Raw genomic sequence first — 18,127 nt, forward strand, 5'->3', positions numbered from 1 at the left:
ATCCTTTTTATCCTACATGATGCCTAGCACAGTGATATAGTACACAGAAAGTATTAAAAAAAAAAAGGAAAAAAGGGAGGAAGAAGGCATCAGTTAGGGAATGACTAAACTACAGCACATGATTTCAATGGAATATTATATAAGGAATATGAAAACTTCAGAAGCAGAAAAAGGTTTGTGAGTTAATACAGAAAAAAGTAAGCAGAGCCAGGAAATCAGTATAAATGATTATACAGTGTAAATGGAAAGAATAGAACAAAAAAAAAGTTCTGTAGCTATAATGGCTAAATTGAATCCAAGAGAAGAGATGGAAAAAAATATACTTTTCTTCCTTCTTTAAAGATATAAGCAAATATGAGTGTGTAACATAATATATACTGAGATTTTGTTGATATGTTGGTTGATTTTGTTGAACTGTCTTGTCTCCTCTTTTTTTACTCTTTATTACAACAAATAGCTCACTGGATTGAGGAGGAGAAAAGAAGGTTAAATACAAATAAAAGATATTAGTTTAAATTTAAATTTGAAACACATTTTTAAAAAGGAGGGAGGAATTTCAGGTCCCAAAGGAAAAATATCAGAAAGGTAACCTTTCATTCTTTGTTCATTACAAAAATAAACCAATTAGGAGCCTTACCACCATTACTAATAAATACAGATTGTTTGGATATGGCAGTGAACATTTCTCTCTGATCTTCAATCTTTCCCTACTATGTTCAAATATGACCAAGTCTCCTTGATCCTGTATGGACCTTTTACTAGGTCCTACCATTCCCTCAAATTATATCTTTCCTCCCTTTCTCAGGAAAACATTCCCAGCTTCTATTTTCTTTCCTCTAAAAGTTTCTTTTCGATCTATCTTCCAACTTCATCAAGTGAAATTGCTCTCTCCAAAGAAACCAGTGATCTGTCCTTTTCTTCTCCATCTATGAGCTGTATTTGGCACTGCATATTACCTTCCCCTCTTGGACACTCTCTCCTCTTTGAGTCTTCATAATCTCCCATAGTGTTCCTCCTGTCTAACCACTCCTTGGACTCTTTTGCTGCTTGATCATTCATATCATATACCCAGGGCTCTAACCTAGAACCTCTAATTCTTCTAACACAGATTTCTATGTTCAGTTCCAGTCTCTTCACTGCGCTTCAATTCAGCATCAACTGCCCATAGGGCATTTCAAACTATATATCTGAGACATCTCAAGCTCACCATACCATTATTATCTTTTACTCCATATCTACCTCTTTCCCACACTTCCCTAATTGTGTCTACCATTTTCCTATTCTCCCAGTTTGAGAACCTCATTAGTGTCCTTAACTCTTCTTTGCCCTAAATCCCATCAGTTGCTAAATCTTTATGTTTCTATCCCCACATTTATCACTTCCAGCTCTTTGTGTCACCACACACAGCTTCCCTCCTAGTTCAAGCCCTCAATTCTTTTCACCCAGATAATTGTAATGGTATCTTTATTGGTGTCCATGCCAAGGTCTCTCCCCACTACTATACTTACAGAATTATCTTCCTTAAGTGCAGATCTGATTATTACAAACCCCCAATCAATAAACTCCAGTGTTTTCCTATTGCCACTAAAAAACATAAATTCCCATTTAGCTTTTAAATCCCTTCACAACCTCCAACTTATCTTTCCGATCTTCACATTACTCTTACTCCTTTACTCTGTGATTTAGACAAACTGGCCTCCTCTCTATTCCTCTTATGACTCATCATCTCTCATCTTCTGTAACTTTAGATTGGCTGTACCCCCTCATGCCTGGGACAGATCTCTTCACTTCCATCTGAGAGAATCTTTTTTTTCCTCCAAGAAAAAATTGTTAGTTCAAATAACACCTTCTATGTCAGGGGATCTTAACTGTGAAATTAAAAAAAAATAATAATTATATATATATATATATTTCAATATAATTGGCTTACTTTGTAATCCAGTGTTTTATGTGTTTAAAAGCATTATTCTGAAAATGTGTCCATAGGCTTCACCAGACTGCCAAAGAGGCCCATAATATAAAAAAACAAAACAGTTAATACCTATTCTATAGAAATATTATAAAGATGATCAACTGTGAAAGATATGGCTATTCTGATCAAGACAATTCCAAACGATGCATGATGAAAAATGCAATCCACTTCTAGAGAAGGAACTGATGAACTCTAATGCAAATTGAATCATTATACTTAAAAAATAGCTTTTCTATATGAAGTCTTTTCTGATTCCTTCAATTGCTTGTGACCTCTCTCTCAAACTACTTTGTATTTAACTGTTTTGTATTTATTTCTTTATTATTTATTAGATATAGACTTATGCATGTTCTTGTCTCTCTTGTTAGAATGCAAGCTTCTCAAAAATAAGGACTATGCCAAAGTATTTGCATTCCCAGAATCTGATACATCACTGAGCAATAGAAGACACAATTGATTGATGAATCATAAAATAAGAAATAAATCTAGAGTCAACAATATTAAAGTATGTTTCTAGGTTAGCTTATAGGTACCCATATGGCAAATACTTAACTACTTCCAGAATTAATGTATGGCTAGTTTAGCCCCAGGTTTGTCTTTTTTCCCTTTTCATTTGTTTTGGGTAAAAATTTGAGGAGGTAAAGTGTGTTATCACCAATATATATGTTCATTCATTTTTTCAGTTTCTATTTAGCAGATGCTTAAAATGTGTATAATTCTTTACATGTTTTGCTGCTTTTTTAAAAAAAAAAGCTTCTTTACTGCAAAATATTTTTATTTGGCTCTGAAATCATAATTCCCTTGAATATAATATTATTTTCCTAGTACCTATAATTATGTGCTCAATTGTGAACTTCTAAATTCACCTACCAAAGCTAAAAGAGTTCTCTTTGTGAGAAAAATTGAGCAAATAGCTTTCTTTGATTATACTAAAGGTTTTTTAACAGATGACCACATACTGTTAATATTAAATGCAGTCAATGTTAAATACAGACTCCTAGGTTCTAAATAGTTGAAAAAAGATTGTAAATCCACTTATTCATGTTTTTCCCCATTGTTGTACTTAATGAAAATATTAGTAAGTACGCTGAAAGACAATCGTTAATTTGAAATCATTTATGTACTATGGGCAGACCCCACAAAACAGCCCTAAAAGTGAAAATAACTGCTCCTAAAAGAGTTCCACTGCCAACGGTGGATAAAAATATTTCTACTAGACCATCATCAGAGAAACCACCACTTTACAATGCAAATCATGTAAAGGATATTAGGTACTCCATGGAGTGTGCATGATTTAACCCTTTCCCAATTAAACCATAATTTATTTTTCCTAGATGTGGCTTTATGAGAGGGGTATGAGTCAACTTTATGAGTCATCTTCCAGTTTTTCAAATGCATTGGACATTCCATTTCAAGATATTGCATTTCTATTATGTATATACAATGATTTCTTATTTCTATCTCTTGTGGAGACAATTAAGCATTGGCAAGTCAGAGGGAGTTTGGAAAATCTGGTCTTATAATAAGGAAACATACTAGAGAAAGTCAGGAGGCCCGTGTCCAAGTAAATACAGTATATCACTTATCTAAGCACAGTCTGCACCTAGATAGTAAGATGTTTGAAATCAAAGACCATTTTTTGATTCTTTCTGTATCCCTTGAGCTTAGCACAATGCCTGGTACATGTTTCATTGCTCAGTTGTTTCTGTCATGTCTTACTCTTCATAACTCAACTTGGGATTTTCTAGATACTAGAGTGATCGCCATTTCTTTTCCCTTTCCAGATGAGAAAACTGGGGCAAGCAAGGTTAAGTGACTTGCCCAAGGTCACACTACTAGTGAGTGTCTGAAAGCCAGATTTGAAATCAGAAAAATGTGTCTTCCTGACTCCAGGCCCAGCACTCTATCCACTGCACCATTTAGTTGCCTGCTTGGCACATAGTAGGTGCTGATAAATGTTTATTGATGGATTGACTTACCAATACCACTCAACAAGGCAGGATCATATGATACTTTTCACTTTAAAGGGCAGAATATCCAGAGAGTAAGAGAGGAAAGATGCCTAGAAATAAAGACTTCTTAAGAAAAAAACTAAGATCCCATTCCCTATATAATCTAAAAACAAATTTGCTGACCTTTAGAATTTGAACATTTTCTGTCAGAGAAGAAATCAAACTTGAAATCTAACTGAAGGTAAAGCAGATACATTTTGCTTTACATACCATAATCTAATCTAATGGCATTTACTCAGCATTCATCCTGTTTTCCCTATAATATGACACAAAATCACAGTGTCCAATAGGAAAATTTGGAAGAGGCTCATCTAACACAACTACCTCTTCAATAATATCTGGGATGTGTATGAAAACCTATAGTGACAAGAAAAACACCACCTCCACAAGAAAAGTCACAATTTTTTGGAAAGCTCTAAGGATAGACAACCTGATCAGTTTTAAAGAATTGCACTTGGACTCTGTTGCCATACAAAAATGTTCTTTTCCCTAACTACTAAGGTCTTCTTCGCTGACTCTTTAACCTCTGATTCTAATGTCAGTAAGCTGAAAGGTTCAAGTCAGTATTTTCTAATTTTTCTAATTAATCTCACTTTTGTCCATACTTTGTCCCTTGGAAAATTCATCCCTTTATCTTCTATGCAGATAACTCCAAAAATTATTCTCAGACTGTTCTATTTCTCTAACTTCAGGTATCAACATGGCATTGCCACTGGAATGTTACCTGAAATGCAGCAAGTTCATGTCTAAAAAGGAATTCTTGATCCCCAAACTAATTTTTCTGACTCCTCTATTTCTATCAAGTAAACACACGTTTACAACAATTTCAGAAACTTTGGAAGCATTTCCTCCAAACTGCTTACATCCTCTACTAATCCCTTGCACTTTCCATTTATCAGCATATCTGTTCTGCTTTTCATTCAGTAAATAAGATAGCATTTATTAAGCAGGTACTTTGTGCTACAAGGGAGATACAAGTAGCACGGCCTCTGTCATCTTCTCAGTCAGCATAGCACAGTGAGAACTTCTAGTGGATGAAGGTCCCTCACATATCCCTCTCATAAAGCTACCAGAAAAATACTGAAGGGAGAAAACTGCATAAAAAGCCACAAGATAATAAAAATCTACTCACCTTCCTCCTCTCCCCACCCACAAAGAAATAAGCAGAGTGAAAAGTAGGGCCAAGATAGGCAGATATATTTCTACACACATATATTTTACAAATACTATGCAGTAACTACAATACCTAAAACACAAAAGTCCATTAGACATAGGTAACTAACACATTTAAAGAATTTAAAAATTAACACTAGTAAACATACTGTGAGAGTAATTAATATTCTCCATTTTTTTAAATCATAGGAACTAAAGGTAGAACTTTAAATGTTTTTAAATGAATTTTAAAATGTCTACTCAAAGAATAGGAAACCTGAAGAAAATCTATAGATGCTATCAGTGACAATCTTATTACAATGTAAATTAAAATATCAGACAGCAAAGAAGTAAAAAAAAATATGCTGAAAAAATAATAACTGAAAGAATCCAGAAACAGGTAGCTATTACTGAGAGATCTAGAAAGTAATAATAATAATAATAGCTGACATTTCATAAGGCTTTAAGGTTTTTGAAACTCTTTACATATATATTTCATTTAAACCTCCCCACAAGCCATTGAAAGGTAGGTAGCACAGCTATTACTGTCTCCCCTAAAAGAAGAGGAAGCTGACACTCAGAAGGCAAAAGTCTTCCTTTCACAGCTAAAGTATCAGAGGTGGGATGTGAATCCAGGTTTCAACTGACTCCAAGTCAAGTGTTCTTTCCCTACCACAGTCACCTTTACCAGATACATCAATCTCAGGATCAGTGACATCTCTGAAGGAGTCAGCGGCTCCATTCCTTCCGGTGAAAAGCAGACCCAATTAGGTCTTATCACTGAATCTCAAGGCCCCACCATTGACCCTGCCTGTACATAGACCAATTCATGATTAAGTGGCAAATAAGCAAATATGGGTACTTTCTAAAAGTCATTACCAAATAGTACTGCAAGAGAAATCTGCATACTTAGATGTTTGATTTCCTTAAAGTATAAATAGAAAATTTAGAATGGGAAGAAGTTTCTGTTTATTTTACAAGACTTTGAGCTCTAGATTTGTTCTTTTCTTGAATGAATTATTTGGTGAGCAACATACGATATATTAAAAAATCCATAGTTGAAATAAACTTTTACTAAGGAAGATTATTTTTCTCAATGCTTGGGAACAAAATCTCTGCATGAATCAAAACACACTACAAAGTTTGGTTCTTTTTGAATTTCTGCTATTTTCCATTTAAGAGTACACAAACATTAAAAAGATGGCCTAATCACCCTATTAAAAGCAAGGACAAGTATTTTACTTCTCAAAAAATTCATTACCACAAAGAAAAAAGATATCACAAATAAAATAAAAGTGAGCAAAACTTTGTTTAAATAAATCTCAGTCAATACACAATAAACAAACATGTTTAAGTACCTACTATATTTGAGGCTTTGGAGATAGGGAGAGAAAGAGAAGTATAGAGAGGTATGAGTTAAAGAGGAGAAGAGAAAGAAAAGAAAAAGGACTTCAATGGGAAAAAGAGGATCTACTGTAGTGGTTCCCAAACTTTTTTGGCCTACCACCCCCTTTCCAGAAAAATATTACTTAGTCCCCTGGAAATTAATTTTTTTTAAATTTTAATAGCAATTAATAAGAAAGATAAATGTTCCTTTAGCCATTACCACTCCCCTGGATGGCTGCAACACCCACCAGGGGGCAGAGTCACCCACTTTGGGAATCACTGATCTCTTGGTTTAAAATCCAAGCCACATGGCAATCGATTAATCACTTGCCCTTCCAGAGCCTCAGTTTCCTCGACTATATAAGAAGTCAAATAATGCCTTTGTCCCTAAATCAGAGAGGAGACTCTCTTCTTAACCTTAAGATGCTATTTAAACTGAGAAACTTTGTAGAGCAAACAGCTTGCAAACACAGACCCAAACAACTACAACTGAAATCAAGCAATAAACATTTATTAAGTGCCTACGACCTGCCACGCACTGTGCAAAGCCCTGAAAAGGCCCTAATAGGGGAGAGTTAAATTAGACAAGAAAGCAAGTTACAACAGAGAAGAAGCTGAGTTTCATTTCATATTTAAAAAAAAAAAAAAAAGACAGGCCAAGGAGCGACTTACTTGATGGACAGGCACTTTCTGAGGGGTGTTCTGGGGTGACTGGTGAAGCTGTGCCCAAGGCTGGTGATGTGGATGTGGCGGAGGTGAAGACTGATGATGCATCCCTGGGTGAGGCTGCATTGGAGGACAGGTTGGCAACTGCTGAAAAGATGGAGGCTGACCGGGATGCTGCTGGCCGGGTATCAATCGGTCTTGTATCGCTTGCTGATCAGCGAGGCCCACACCGGGACAGCCATTTGGTCTCATGTGCCCACTCATTTCCCGCGGTGCTGAGGACATGCCCATGAAAGGACGAGACTGCTGCATGTTTCTGGGGCCCATATTCCTCTGTCCAATTCCCATGGTACCGGGGGGCTGGTGTGACGGCTGAGGGTGGGGAATATTTGGATAACTGCCAACATCCATGGGTATTCCAGCACTCCCAGGCCTGACCTGAGGAGGAGGGGTGCCTGCTGGATTACTCATGGCTTTCATGGGTGACATGGGAGGTGGAGAGGCATAAGTTCCCTGAGGCTGTGAAGGATGCATAGTTTGTGTGTTCATTTGGTTAAGTGAGCCACTGGGGTGAATGGGCTGCTGGTGCATTAGTCCTTGACCACTGTTTGATGGAAATCCTACAGCATTGGGGTATCTTGGGACAGACGGATTCATTGGAGTGTTGTTTGTAAGGCCTAAATTTTGATTCATCCCTGTATTGTTAACTAATCCCTGATTTAGGTTACTGTAAGGATATCGAGAATACTGCCCTGAGTTGTTTATAGTAGGGGAGGGTACTGTCTGGCTCCGAGAACTAAAGTTAAGGGTTTGTGGCCTAACAGTCCCTTGTTGAGGAGGATTAGGGGAGAATCTGGGACTGTGAGCAACGGATTCTCCATGGAGAGCAGTGGGGGGATGGTGGTGAAACTGTTGGACTGAGTGGCGCAGAGAAGGCGCCATGCTGGGATTCTGTTGGGGCACATGAGACAAATGGCCGGGTCCTGAGGTGGCAATAAAGGGATTTCCCTGATTAAGGCCTTCTTGACCTTGAGAAAACTGGTTCATCCTCTGCTGGGGCTGACCATGCTGCTGCATTGAAAAATCACCACGAGCCATATAGTTTCCCATCTGTTGCATGTGTGGAGGATGACCCTGTCCAGGCGGTCCAGATGGATTCTGTGGTGGCTGAGGTGGCTGCTGCTGTTGCTGGTAAGGGGCTCTGATCTGGTCTGGCACCTGAACAGCCCGAGGTCCCCACATAGAGCCACTGTCCACAAAAGGCTGTCCATGCCTTTCATTCTGCATGCCAGGATAAACTCCCATCTGACCACCACTACTGCCACCATGAGGAACCTGAGGAACTGGAGGGTTGTGATACTGTGAATGAGGAGAGGCTATACCATTCCCAGGGGCATTACTCATCATTCTGTTAGGCTGATCCATCAGATGCATTTTTTGCTGTTCATATTGATTATAGTGATCAAAGTGGGTCAACTTTGCTTGATTTTGATTAGTGGGGGGATGATGAAGAGAGGATTGTAAAGAGGCAAAACCTTGGTCTATAGGCATTTGCTGACCCATAGGATTGACTGGATTTTCAGGGTAACCACATTCTCCAAGGCCTTCCAGCCCTTCACTGAAAATATTTCCATCCTCTCCAAAAAGACTCATCATCCCTGGATCCGCCATCTTCTTCCAGCACACAGCTCCTCAGAGCTACAATTGGAGAGAGCTAGTCTGTGCTTCACCACTTCACTGAGGTGTTTGTCACCAAAGCCTTTAATCCTTAGCTAATCTTCTTCATGTCATTCCATATTTCCTTAATTCTTTTGAACCATGCAGTGTCAAGCAAAGTCTGATTATAAGTCCTAGAAAAATAAGAGGAGACAAAATAGACACAGAATTAGAAATAAATGCTGAAAATTGTCAAGACTCTACATATTTGAATTTGGTTTATACCAAACAATACTAATTTACCCCCACTGACTGAACTGTAGTTTGTAAATCTAGTTCACTTTAAGAGAAACTCATTAGCTTCTATCAGAAGCAAAACACTAACCTTAACCTTAAATTAATCCATTCACTACACTTCCTAGTATTCCATTCTTGGATGGAACAGAACAAAAGAACATACAACATGCAGCAGCAGCAGCAGCAGCTGCCACAGCAGGCAGGCAGATGTATGAATCTAGCCAAGCAGCCCATCTGCTGAACTAAAGCCCTGAAAATGCTCTAGTTACCAACAGCATGTCCTTAACCTTATTCCCTTGAGCAGTGTAATCAGATGAGCAAGCATCATCATCTAGGGTTGTGATAAGCTGAAGTTAGTTAAATTTATGACAGTATTCTATAAACATCAAAAGAAGTCATTATGTCTGAAATTAGAGCACTACAGTCAACCTACAAATGTGCAGGTAACATACTATGTCACAGCTATCCACCTGTCAGTGTTTAAAACTGAGCTGAAAAACAAACTTGGAAACAGAAAAATCCATTCATAATTGCATTATGGTTAACAATATGAATGTCCAAGCTTCAGAATAAGACTTAAAAGAGTTGTTTTCATTTGTCAAGAAGACAAATTTCTAAATACCATAGTCATTCTAATAAATATGGCTCAATGCCCACTGAATATAAGATCTGTGCCAAAATTCTGTGACAAAGGAAGTTCAATCACTGGATGCATTATCAACCAAAGTCATAGTGGCTACCAATGACGTAATAGGATCCCATTTATGAGTAGATAAACAAAAAAAAAGAAAAAACCTAGCAACAGACTTCATACAAGATTATTCTCATTAAAAAGAACATAAAAATATTCATTAAATAAAATTAGGCAATACTGAAGATTCTTTTCATAGAACAAAATCTAAACAATTTCATAAAGCCCAGCACCACATTGTTTGTAAAACAGTGAACATGTACTCTCCAACAGTTAGTATTTTATTCAAATAGCTTCAAAGACACATTTGGTTTCAAATCATACTCTTGCATTGTGCCAGAAACTCTTCATCATGTTTAAATAACCCATTAAAGTTCATAAGGTTTTTTTCTCACAACATATCAAAGCTATTGTCATTCCCACTTTGCAGATGAGGGTTAGAGAGAATGAGTGATTTCCCCTTAGTTTTATGGTTACTGTGAAAATCAACAATGTATTCTGATACCAACACTAAAAATATTTCCACTATACCATGGCTCCTCAAAAAATATTGATCTGTGAAGTGATTAAGTTAGTATTTTTTTCTGAATTTTCATTAATAGGATCTTTATGTAGGTTCTAATTAACTTTTGGAAAATGAATGAAATCATAAACATCTTTCGAATTTGTATTTTTTTTCTCCTTTATAAGCACATAAAAGAACTATATGATACTGATCCTCTTTAAAAAACAGTTAATTCTCAAGAAATTTAAAAGGAAATTTAGACTCAAGGCAAGTCTAAATTATGGGTGGTAATTATCATATGGGAACTTAAACAACTAGGTCTTGCTAGTAAGTCTCATGGGAATATACTAGTCAGACCAAAACTTGTGGACTCATCCTGCCCTATTCTAACATTCCTAGTAAGATTATGATTTACTCTACATAAAATGTAATCAGCATCCCAATTCAATGCCAGAACTACAGACATAACCTAAAAGGGTCCTGAGGTATGTAGTTTTCAGATGACAGCTGTCAGAGTTCTCTCTACTAAGCTGCTGACTGCTATAACCTTTCTCATCTAGTTTCCCCCCCCATTCAGAAACAGAAGTCAAACAGGTGAAAATAAGGTGAGCATTTAAGGAAATTTACTGGTAAACATGCTACATGTGTAAATGATGTAGCATTTGAAACAAAGTAAAACAGAAACCAGCAACACAGTAAGCAAGAAAAATCCTTATAAATTGAAGTTACCTATAAAGCTCAGTCAAATTAATTTATTCGAGATTAGTTTTCCCTTTCAGGATCATAAACACTGGAATGGAAATATTAGAAATAAGAACTGATGATTTTCAAACCATAAAGAAAACTTAAAATCATGAAGACTATCCACTAGAAAATGCATTGACAGATCATGGGAAATGTATAGCTAGCAACATATATGACTTTTGATGACACTACTTTAAAGCAAAGCTCTTCAAACTTTAGTCCTTGAAGTTTTAGTTACCTAGGGATAAGAGATTGGTCCAGAATACAAAAGAAGTTCTCTTTATGTAAAATTACTTATTTTCAACCTATATTTTTGAGGAAACATTTAAAAACGCAATGACCAAGAAATATCTTTTGCCTATAAGCTAAAGATTAACAAAAAAGATAAAAGGGAACATAATGACTTAGTAATACAACTTTTCACCACAGTACTCTACTTAATATTATTTGAAAAGTAAACCAAAGAACCTTTTTTTCCATTTGTCTCCTCTCCTATAGGATGTGAGATTGGCAAAAGAATGACCAAGTTTCTCAGCTGACAAAGAGAGAACTAACAGAATTAGAGAACTTTTGCTATGAAACCAATATTAAGAGCCACAGAAATGTAGAGGTATAAGGAAATTAGAAGTTGCCTTGTCAAATATTTCATTTTACACTAAGTTTAGAAACTCATACATTTTACTTGGGAAACATCTTGTTAAAGTTTTTATAGCTTTAAAATATGATCCTCCAATCAAGAAAAACAAAATGACTATATAAATGAAATTTAATAACATGAGGAAAATAAAAGTATAAGTAATTTCCTTTTATTCAGAAATGACTCAATAATATAAAGAGAATATAAAATAAAGGATTTCTTTGTCTAGTGAATAATTGTACAGTACTTTTTGAATTATGTAATTATTGTGGAAAATTCCTTCAATGCTTAAACATGATTATGGAGTTGACATGAGTTACACATCTTTTAATGAGCCAAACATCGATGCTAGTAGGGCTTGGCTACTAAAAACACACCAGGAATTTTAACTGCTTCTTTAGGAAGTGGAGAAAATAAAATGCCAAGTTAAAGCCACAAAATAATATTTGTTTGGGCAAAAATGAATCTTTAGAAAGAGGAAATTTTACTTGGGAATTCAGGAGTAGAAAACATAGCACTATAATGTATTTTTAAATGAGGCTATTTTAAAAATAGTACCCAATTAGTTTCCATTCATATCTGGCCTCCTACATTACCAATAACTAGTTCTTTACAAATAAACTTTTCTCAAGGTAAGATAACATTCCACATTTTTGCTTTTATCATTACAACCAGAATACTGGAAGAATTTGACAGCTGTAGTAGCACAGACTAGACATTTTCTTAGGAGGGATTATTAAATGGTACCTTTTTGTCATGGGGTCATATGTTTCACCTAAAAACTATTTCCTTTTGGTTCCTTTACCTTTCTCATCAACCTACTTGAATCAACAACCATCCAGCAAGCAAGCACAAAGACCTGAATATAATAACTTTGCAACACACTTAGACAAATTTATACATGAACAAAAATGTGAGCCACTTAGGTTCTTCCCTACAGGATGCTGTAGGATACTTTGGTGTCATGAACTGATCAAATTGTTCTTCTTAACAATATCCAAAGTGATAAACCTCTCTCAGGTTAAAAAAAATCATAACTAAATCAGTGGATACATGTAATATTACAGTACTTTATTAGACTCCTTCAAAGGCTATATCAATGATGTCCAATTCTGTGATCACCATATAAGCCACCTTGGGGAAAGGGAAATTCCAAGCAACTGAACTGGCAGATCGCTGGCAATCGGGAACAATCTGTTTACCTGACAATGATCTACAGAAGGAAACAGGAACTTATATCATGTCAGGTGCAGGTTTACCACATGGAGTAAGCAAATGGTCCAAAATATTTTTCCCCTTCTAAATTATATGCTTTTGGCAGGTCAGATTAAGATGTAATGTTCTTTCTTGGATGAAATAAAAACTTGATATCTTTTAGCAAAGATAATTAATTCTACTCTGCATATCTTCACTGGAGAAAAATATCATCAGATTAAACACTACTGCTCTGAAGGTTTTTCTTTTTCAATCCTAAACTCATTGATAGGATGAAACAACTTCATTATTTCTGAATGTCATATTAAGTTTTAAAACCGAAACACCTGTAACAGTTCTTATTAGATATTTCCTTTATTTTTCATTTTTTTGAAAAACAAAATTTTTACCATAAGGGTTATAATTTCTTTGAACAGTCATGCTAAACTAATGAAAGTTTAAGTATCTGTTATTTTAAAAGAGCAATCTTGCTTTCCCTTCTCCCATAAGTACTCAGAAGTATTTACAAGCTTAAATTATCAAATATGCCCATGTTTCTACTTATAAGATGTATCATATTGATGTCAGTCCTTAATGTATTAGATCAATAAACTGAGATAGTCAAGCCCTATAGAAAGGACAGTGTTTTTAAGGTTTGTAAAATTCAAAATATTTTAGAAGAATAAAAAGCAAAGACAATAAGTATTAAAAAATCATTATGGTACCACCAATTTTCTAAACAGTAATTAAAAAACTCCACTTTGGGGAAGAAAGCAAATTAATCAAAACCTATGTATTTTAAATTAATACCATACTTTATTTTCCCTATTTAACACAGTAAGAAGTAACAAATTTTTCCTAAAATCTTATGATAGGAAAGCTAGGACTGATACTGGATTTTTTTAAGTTTCATAATAAAAAGATTTTTAAACATATCTGTCTATTAAAAAAAGATACGTAACTACTCAGACAAATGTAACAAATAATTATCCAACTTAAAATTTATCACTGTAAAACATTTAACTTGCAATGTTATTTCAGAAGGTGGTTTCGAAAAGTAATTTCATTTCTAAGACAAATCCATTTGTTTTGCTCTATTTTTTTAAGACACAACACAGTTATGCTTAACATTTTCTTTTATTTTTTGCAATGGTGAGCTACCATGTTACATAACAGTATTTCACAGGTTTGTTGCAGAAAAGTTTCAGTTATTTCTACATAAATGAGTGTGATTATGGTGGTTTCTGTATAAGATAAAGTGTTCACTGTAACATTTAAGCTTCAAGAATTTTTCAGAACACCTAAATGTTTTCTTTTTAAATCAAGTACTATGAAAAAAATCATCTCATAATTACAAATATGTGACAATAAAGTAAAATCACTGAAGAAATTAATGATATTCTACAATAATCAGAAGTTGCTTCATAGAAGCACAAGAGCCAGAGAAAACACTAAATGTTCCTTGACAAAATGATCTCAACACCCTGACCTTCAACTTTAAAAACTTTATTTCCTTGAAATAAACACTTTTAAACCTCAAGCTCTATGGGAAAAGAAAAGAAGAATACTCTAGTCCTTACTAAGAACATGGCTAAACATGATGATCACAAAAAATATAAACCCAAGTACCCAAGACTATCTTCACAGCTACTAAAAAGACCAATGTTAATACACAGAGAGGTCTCTAATAGAGTACCACTGTGGTCTGTCTTTAGCCCTCTCTTCTAGTCAATATTTTTCAAATTTCTGGGTGAAAATACAGATGACATGCTCATCATGAGCTGTCTACCTATCCTATAGCAGCCTGTCCATATACATACACACATACACACACATACACACACACACATTACTATAGATCCATATCGTATACCTTTTTTCAAGTTCCTCATAACTTAGAATTAAAAAAGGAATTCAAAGATGAACCTATTTATTATTTTCAGTATTGGAAACTTAAAGGAGGTTGTTTTTTTCTTTGTTTCTAAGACAGATTGCCAGTCCAGTATGACTCAACTACATGACAAGGCAGCTAAAAATGCTAATGTAAAACTTAAGACAAAAAAAGGGAGGCCCTACCCTAGCAGAACACATCTGGATTGTTTTGTTTAGATAGGAAAGGCAAAGGACAAGCTGGAGCATGTCCAAAGAAGAGCAACCATGTTGAGAGGATTTGAAACTATGTCATATAGGCTCAGGGAAAGGAAGTCGGGATATTTAGCCTAGAGAAGATAAGATTTAGGAAGGACAAGATAGTTGTTTTTTAAGTACTTGAAGGGCTGTCATGTAGATGAGGGATTAGGCTTGTTTTGCTTGGCCCCAGAGGGCAGAGCCAAGAGTAACAGGTGGAAGTTACAGAGAGCAGAGAGATAGATTTGGACTCAAGAAGGAAAAAATCCTCATTATTATGGTTGTGCAAAAGCAGAAAAGGCTGCCTTAAGAGGTACAGATCGCCCCTCACTGGAAGGCTTCAAGTGGAGACAAGATCAACACTTGTCAGTAATGTTGTCAAGGGGATTTCTGTTCATTTATAAAATGGTCTAGATTACCCCTAAGATTCCTTTCAAGCCCATAGTTTTAAAATAGCTACCTTGATAAAGAACATATGAGGCAGAAAGAAAAAAAGGAATAAAAGACCTTATATTCATTATGATAGAAAACACTCTTAAAAAAAAGTCACGTCTCATTAGAGACCAATTTCCTGAGTCACAAACAGAAAAGTTATGAGTTAAGGAAATTTGAGAAATTAATTTCTTTTACGCCTAGTAAGAAGGTTATGTTACAAAACTTTATTGGAATAGTACAAAGTTTAGAAAATTCAGTAGCTAATACCATATCTTGGCCTAACAAAAATAATAAGTCTAAAAAGGCAGTCTATTGATGCTACATATTAATTAACCTAATAAAAATCACCATTAGAAAGCACCATTATCCAATCCATTCCAGACTTGCTTTAAGCTATTGGTTTGGAATACACAGGATAGGTATGTGATGACAATCCCAAAAGAAAGAGAGTAGAATTGGAGGAGAAAAAGAGAGAGTTGTATTATTGCCATCAACTGTCAAGTGATCTCCTAGTAATTATAATCTCTTACAAAGATGACAGTAAACCACTGGACAATTCAAGAGATGGACTAAAGAAATGACAGAATACTGAAGCTATGGGGGTAAAAAGACACCTAGTGCACAACTGATGATTCTTCTTAAGGATCATGCTTTTTGTATACTTATAGCAGTTGTCACTAACTGATCTAGCAATTTCCTATTTTTTTTACATTTAAAATGCATTTAGAAAGCTGCAAGTAGCCTTCTTTTCATATTCTAGAGGAAACGAAGAGCTCACCATCCATGCTAGTTACAGGAGAGGCTGGAGTAGTCCAGTACATGGGCTTCTTTTATGCACACTACCAACATTTCTCCTGAAAAGTTTTATAGTACTACAGATGAAAATAATTTATCTACTTTCTTTGCTAGAGCAGAACATATGTGATTGGTAGGGAATCTTATCCATCATAAAAAACTTGAGCACAAAGACAAGCTGAGTGTCAAAAGATATAAAGGGCACAGGTCATCCCAGTAAGCTAGAAGGTTTTTGAAGGACTGCAGCTGTTAATGTATGGCTGTTTTATGCAAAAGAGAAATGATAGGGAATAATATTTCAAATTTCAATCATGCTCAGTGAAGCAAGGAGACTAATGTACAACAAAAATGGATAACCAAAATTGAAAGGGAGTTGGAACAGGAGGAAGTGTAAAGGTTTCTTCAAAATACAGAACACATACTGTATTTATAAGAAGAATTAGTTTAATAAAATTAAAGAATTTTACAAAAACATTTCCTTATCATTATTGTACAGTTAACTATTTTCTTGATAATTAAAATATACTCGATAACATACATTCATTAGTTTAAAGGATTTGCATTGGATTTGTATGCAGAGGAAAATATATCAAATCAGCTAACCTCTCTGGGCCTCAGTTTTCCTTAAAAAAAGAGTTTGTTTAAAGTAGATGACTTCTATTTTCCTTGCCAATCCTAAATCTACATCCAGTGATCCTATAATTTATCTATTAATGACATATAGGAATATTCCTTCTTAAAGTCTGGATTTATCAGAAGTTTAAAACAAGCAGAGTATATAATAGAATTGTCACACCAGTAATTCATTCATTACACAAACTTAGGCAAGACAGTTAACTTCTTTAGGCCACAGTTCCCCTGTAAAGTTTTTAAACTGTACTAGATGAGTTCTAAGATCTTGGGCTCCAAAATTATATAGTTCCAGATGGATGTTTTATTATAAATGAAACAAATTACTAAATATTTAGGAGATATTTTAAAGTTCAGCCCCCAAAACATATCATTTCAATTACAGTGAGATAACACTTGTTCCATCAATAGCTTATGGTGTAACAAGTTCAGTAATTTGTTTCCCTCTACTGATGCAAATCACAATTGCTCTATAATTTATTATATGGTATTTAAGAATTGCAGTGATAGAAAATTCATCACCCTGTGGCCATTCTTGTGATGAGAGGCTTCAATAATTAAAGCTTCTGACATTAAAACTTGATTCTTTTTGCTAGGTAAAATGTATATTTTAGCTTAAAGAAACTTGCATCATATTGGGATGGTAAAGGATGAGAAAAAAACATTTCTTAAGCATCTAATCATAGTAGTGTGGTTATAAGGATCAAATGATATGATGTTTGTAAAAAATGCTTACTTAATAGAATCTGGTACATAATATAGGTGCTTTTAAATGTTTTACAAATATCATCTGACTTGATTCTCACAATTGCCTTGTGAGGTAGGTGCTACTATTACTATTATTATCCCCACTTTACGGTTAAAGAAACTGAGGCAGGTGGCAGGTAGGTGACTTGCAGGCTTGGCATACTTTACTTCTCCACAGAGTTGACACAAATATTCAAAATGGATATTATATGGGAAACCCAATTACCAATAAATATTCACTCATTATGTATAGAGTATGCTCCTATGAAGCTTACAATCTAGTAGGGAAGATACTAACATAATTTTAATACATGGTATGTCATAAAAATCTGGTAAAGAGTACAATGAAATAATGTGTTACGTGATCTCCACAAAGGAACTTCATAAGCCACTAAGGAAAATTAGGGATGACATCTTAGAAGAAAGGGCTTCTGAATTTTGCTTTAAAGAATGAGTTGGAATTTAGTTAAGTGAGAAGAAG

The 18,127-nt window shown here is 35.0% G+C and overlaps 1 protein-coding gene and 1 pseudogene across 2 annotated transcripts in view; one reads left to right on the plus strand and one right to left on the minus strand.

Annotated features, from left to right (window-relative positions):
- CHD7 (chromodomain helicase DNA binding protein 7) overlaps positions 1 to 8,963 on the minus strand; it is a 153,679-nt gene extending 144,716 nt beyond the window's left edge. For both annotated transcript variants that reach the window (XM_044666166.1, XM_044666157.1), the window contains exon 1: positions 7,195 to 8,963. In XM_044666166.1, coding sequence (XP_044522101.1) covers positions 7,195 to 8,859 — 1,665 coding nt within the window. In that variant the 5' untranslated portion in view covers positions 8,860 to 8,963. The remainder of the gene's footprint in view (positions 1 to 7,194) is intronic.
- A 344-nt stretch (positions 8,964 to 9,307) lies between these two features.
- LOC123253447 overlaps positions 9,308 to 18,127 on the plus strand; it is a 52,603-nt pseudogene continuing 43,783 nt past the window's right edge.

The sequence above is a fragment of the Gracilinanus agilis genome, chromosome 1 (genome assembly GCF_016433145.1).
Source record: "Gracilinanus agilis isolate LMUSP501 chromosome 1, AgileGrace, whole genome shotgun sequence".
In the NCBI taxonomy this organism is placed as follows: domain Eukaryota; kingdom Metazoa; phylum Chordata; class Mammalia; order Didelphimorphia; family Didelphidae; genus Gracilinanus; species Gracilinanus agilis.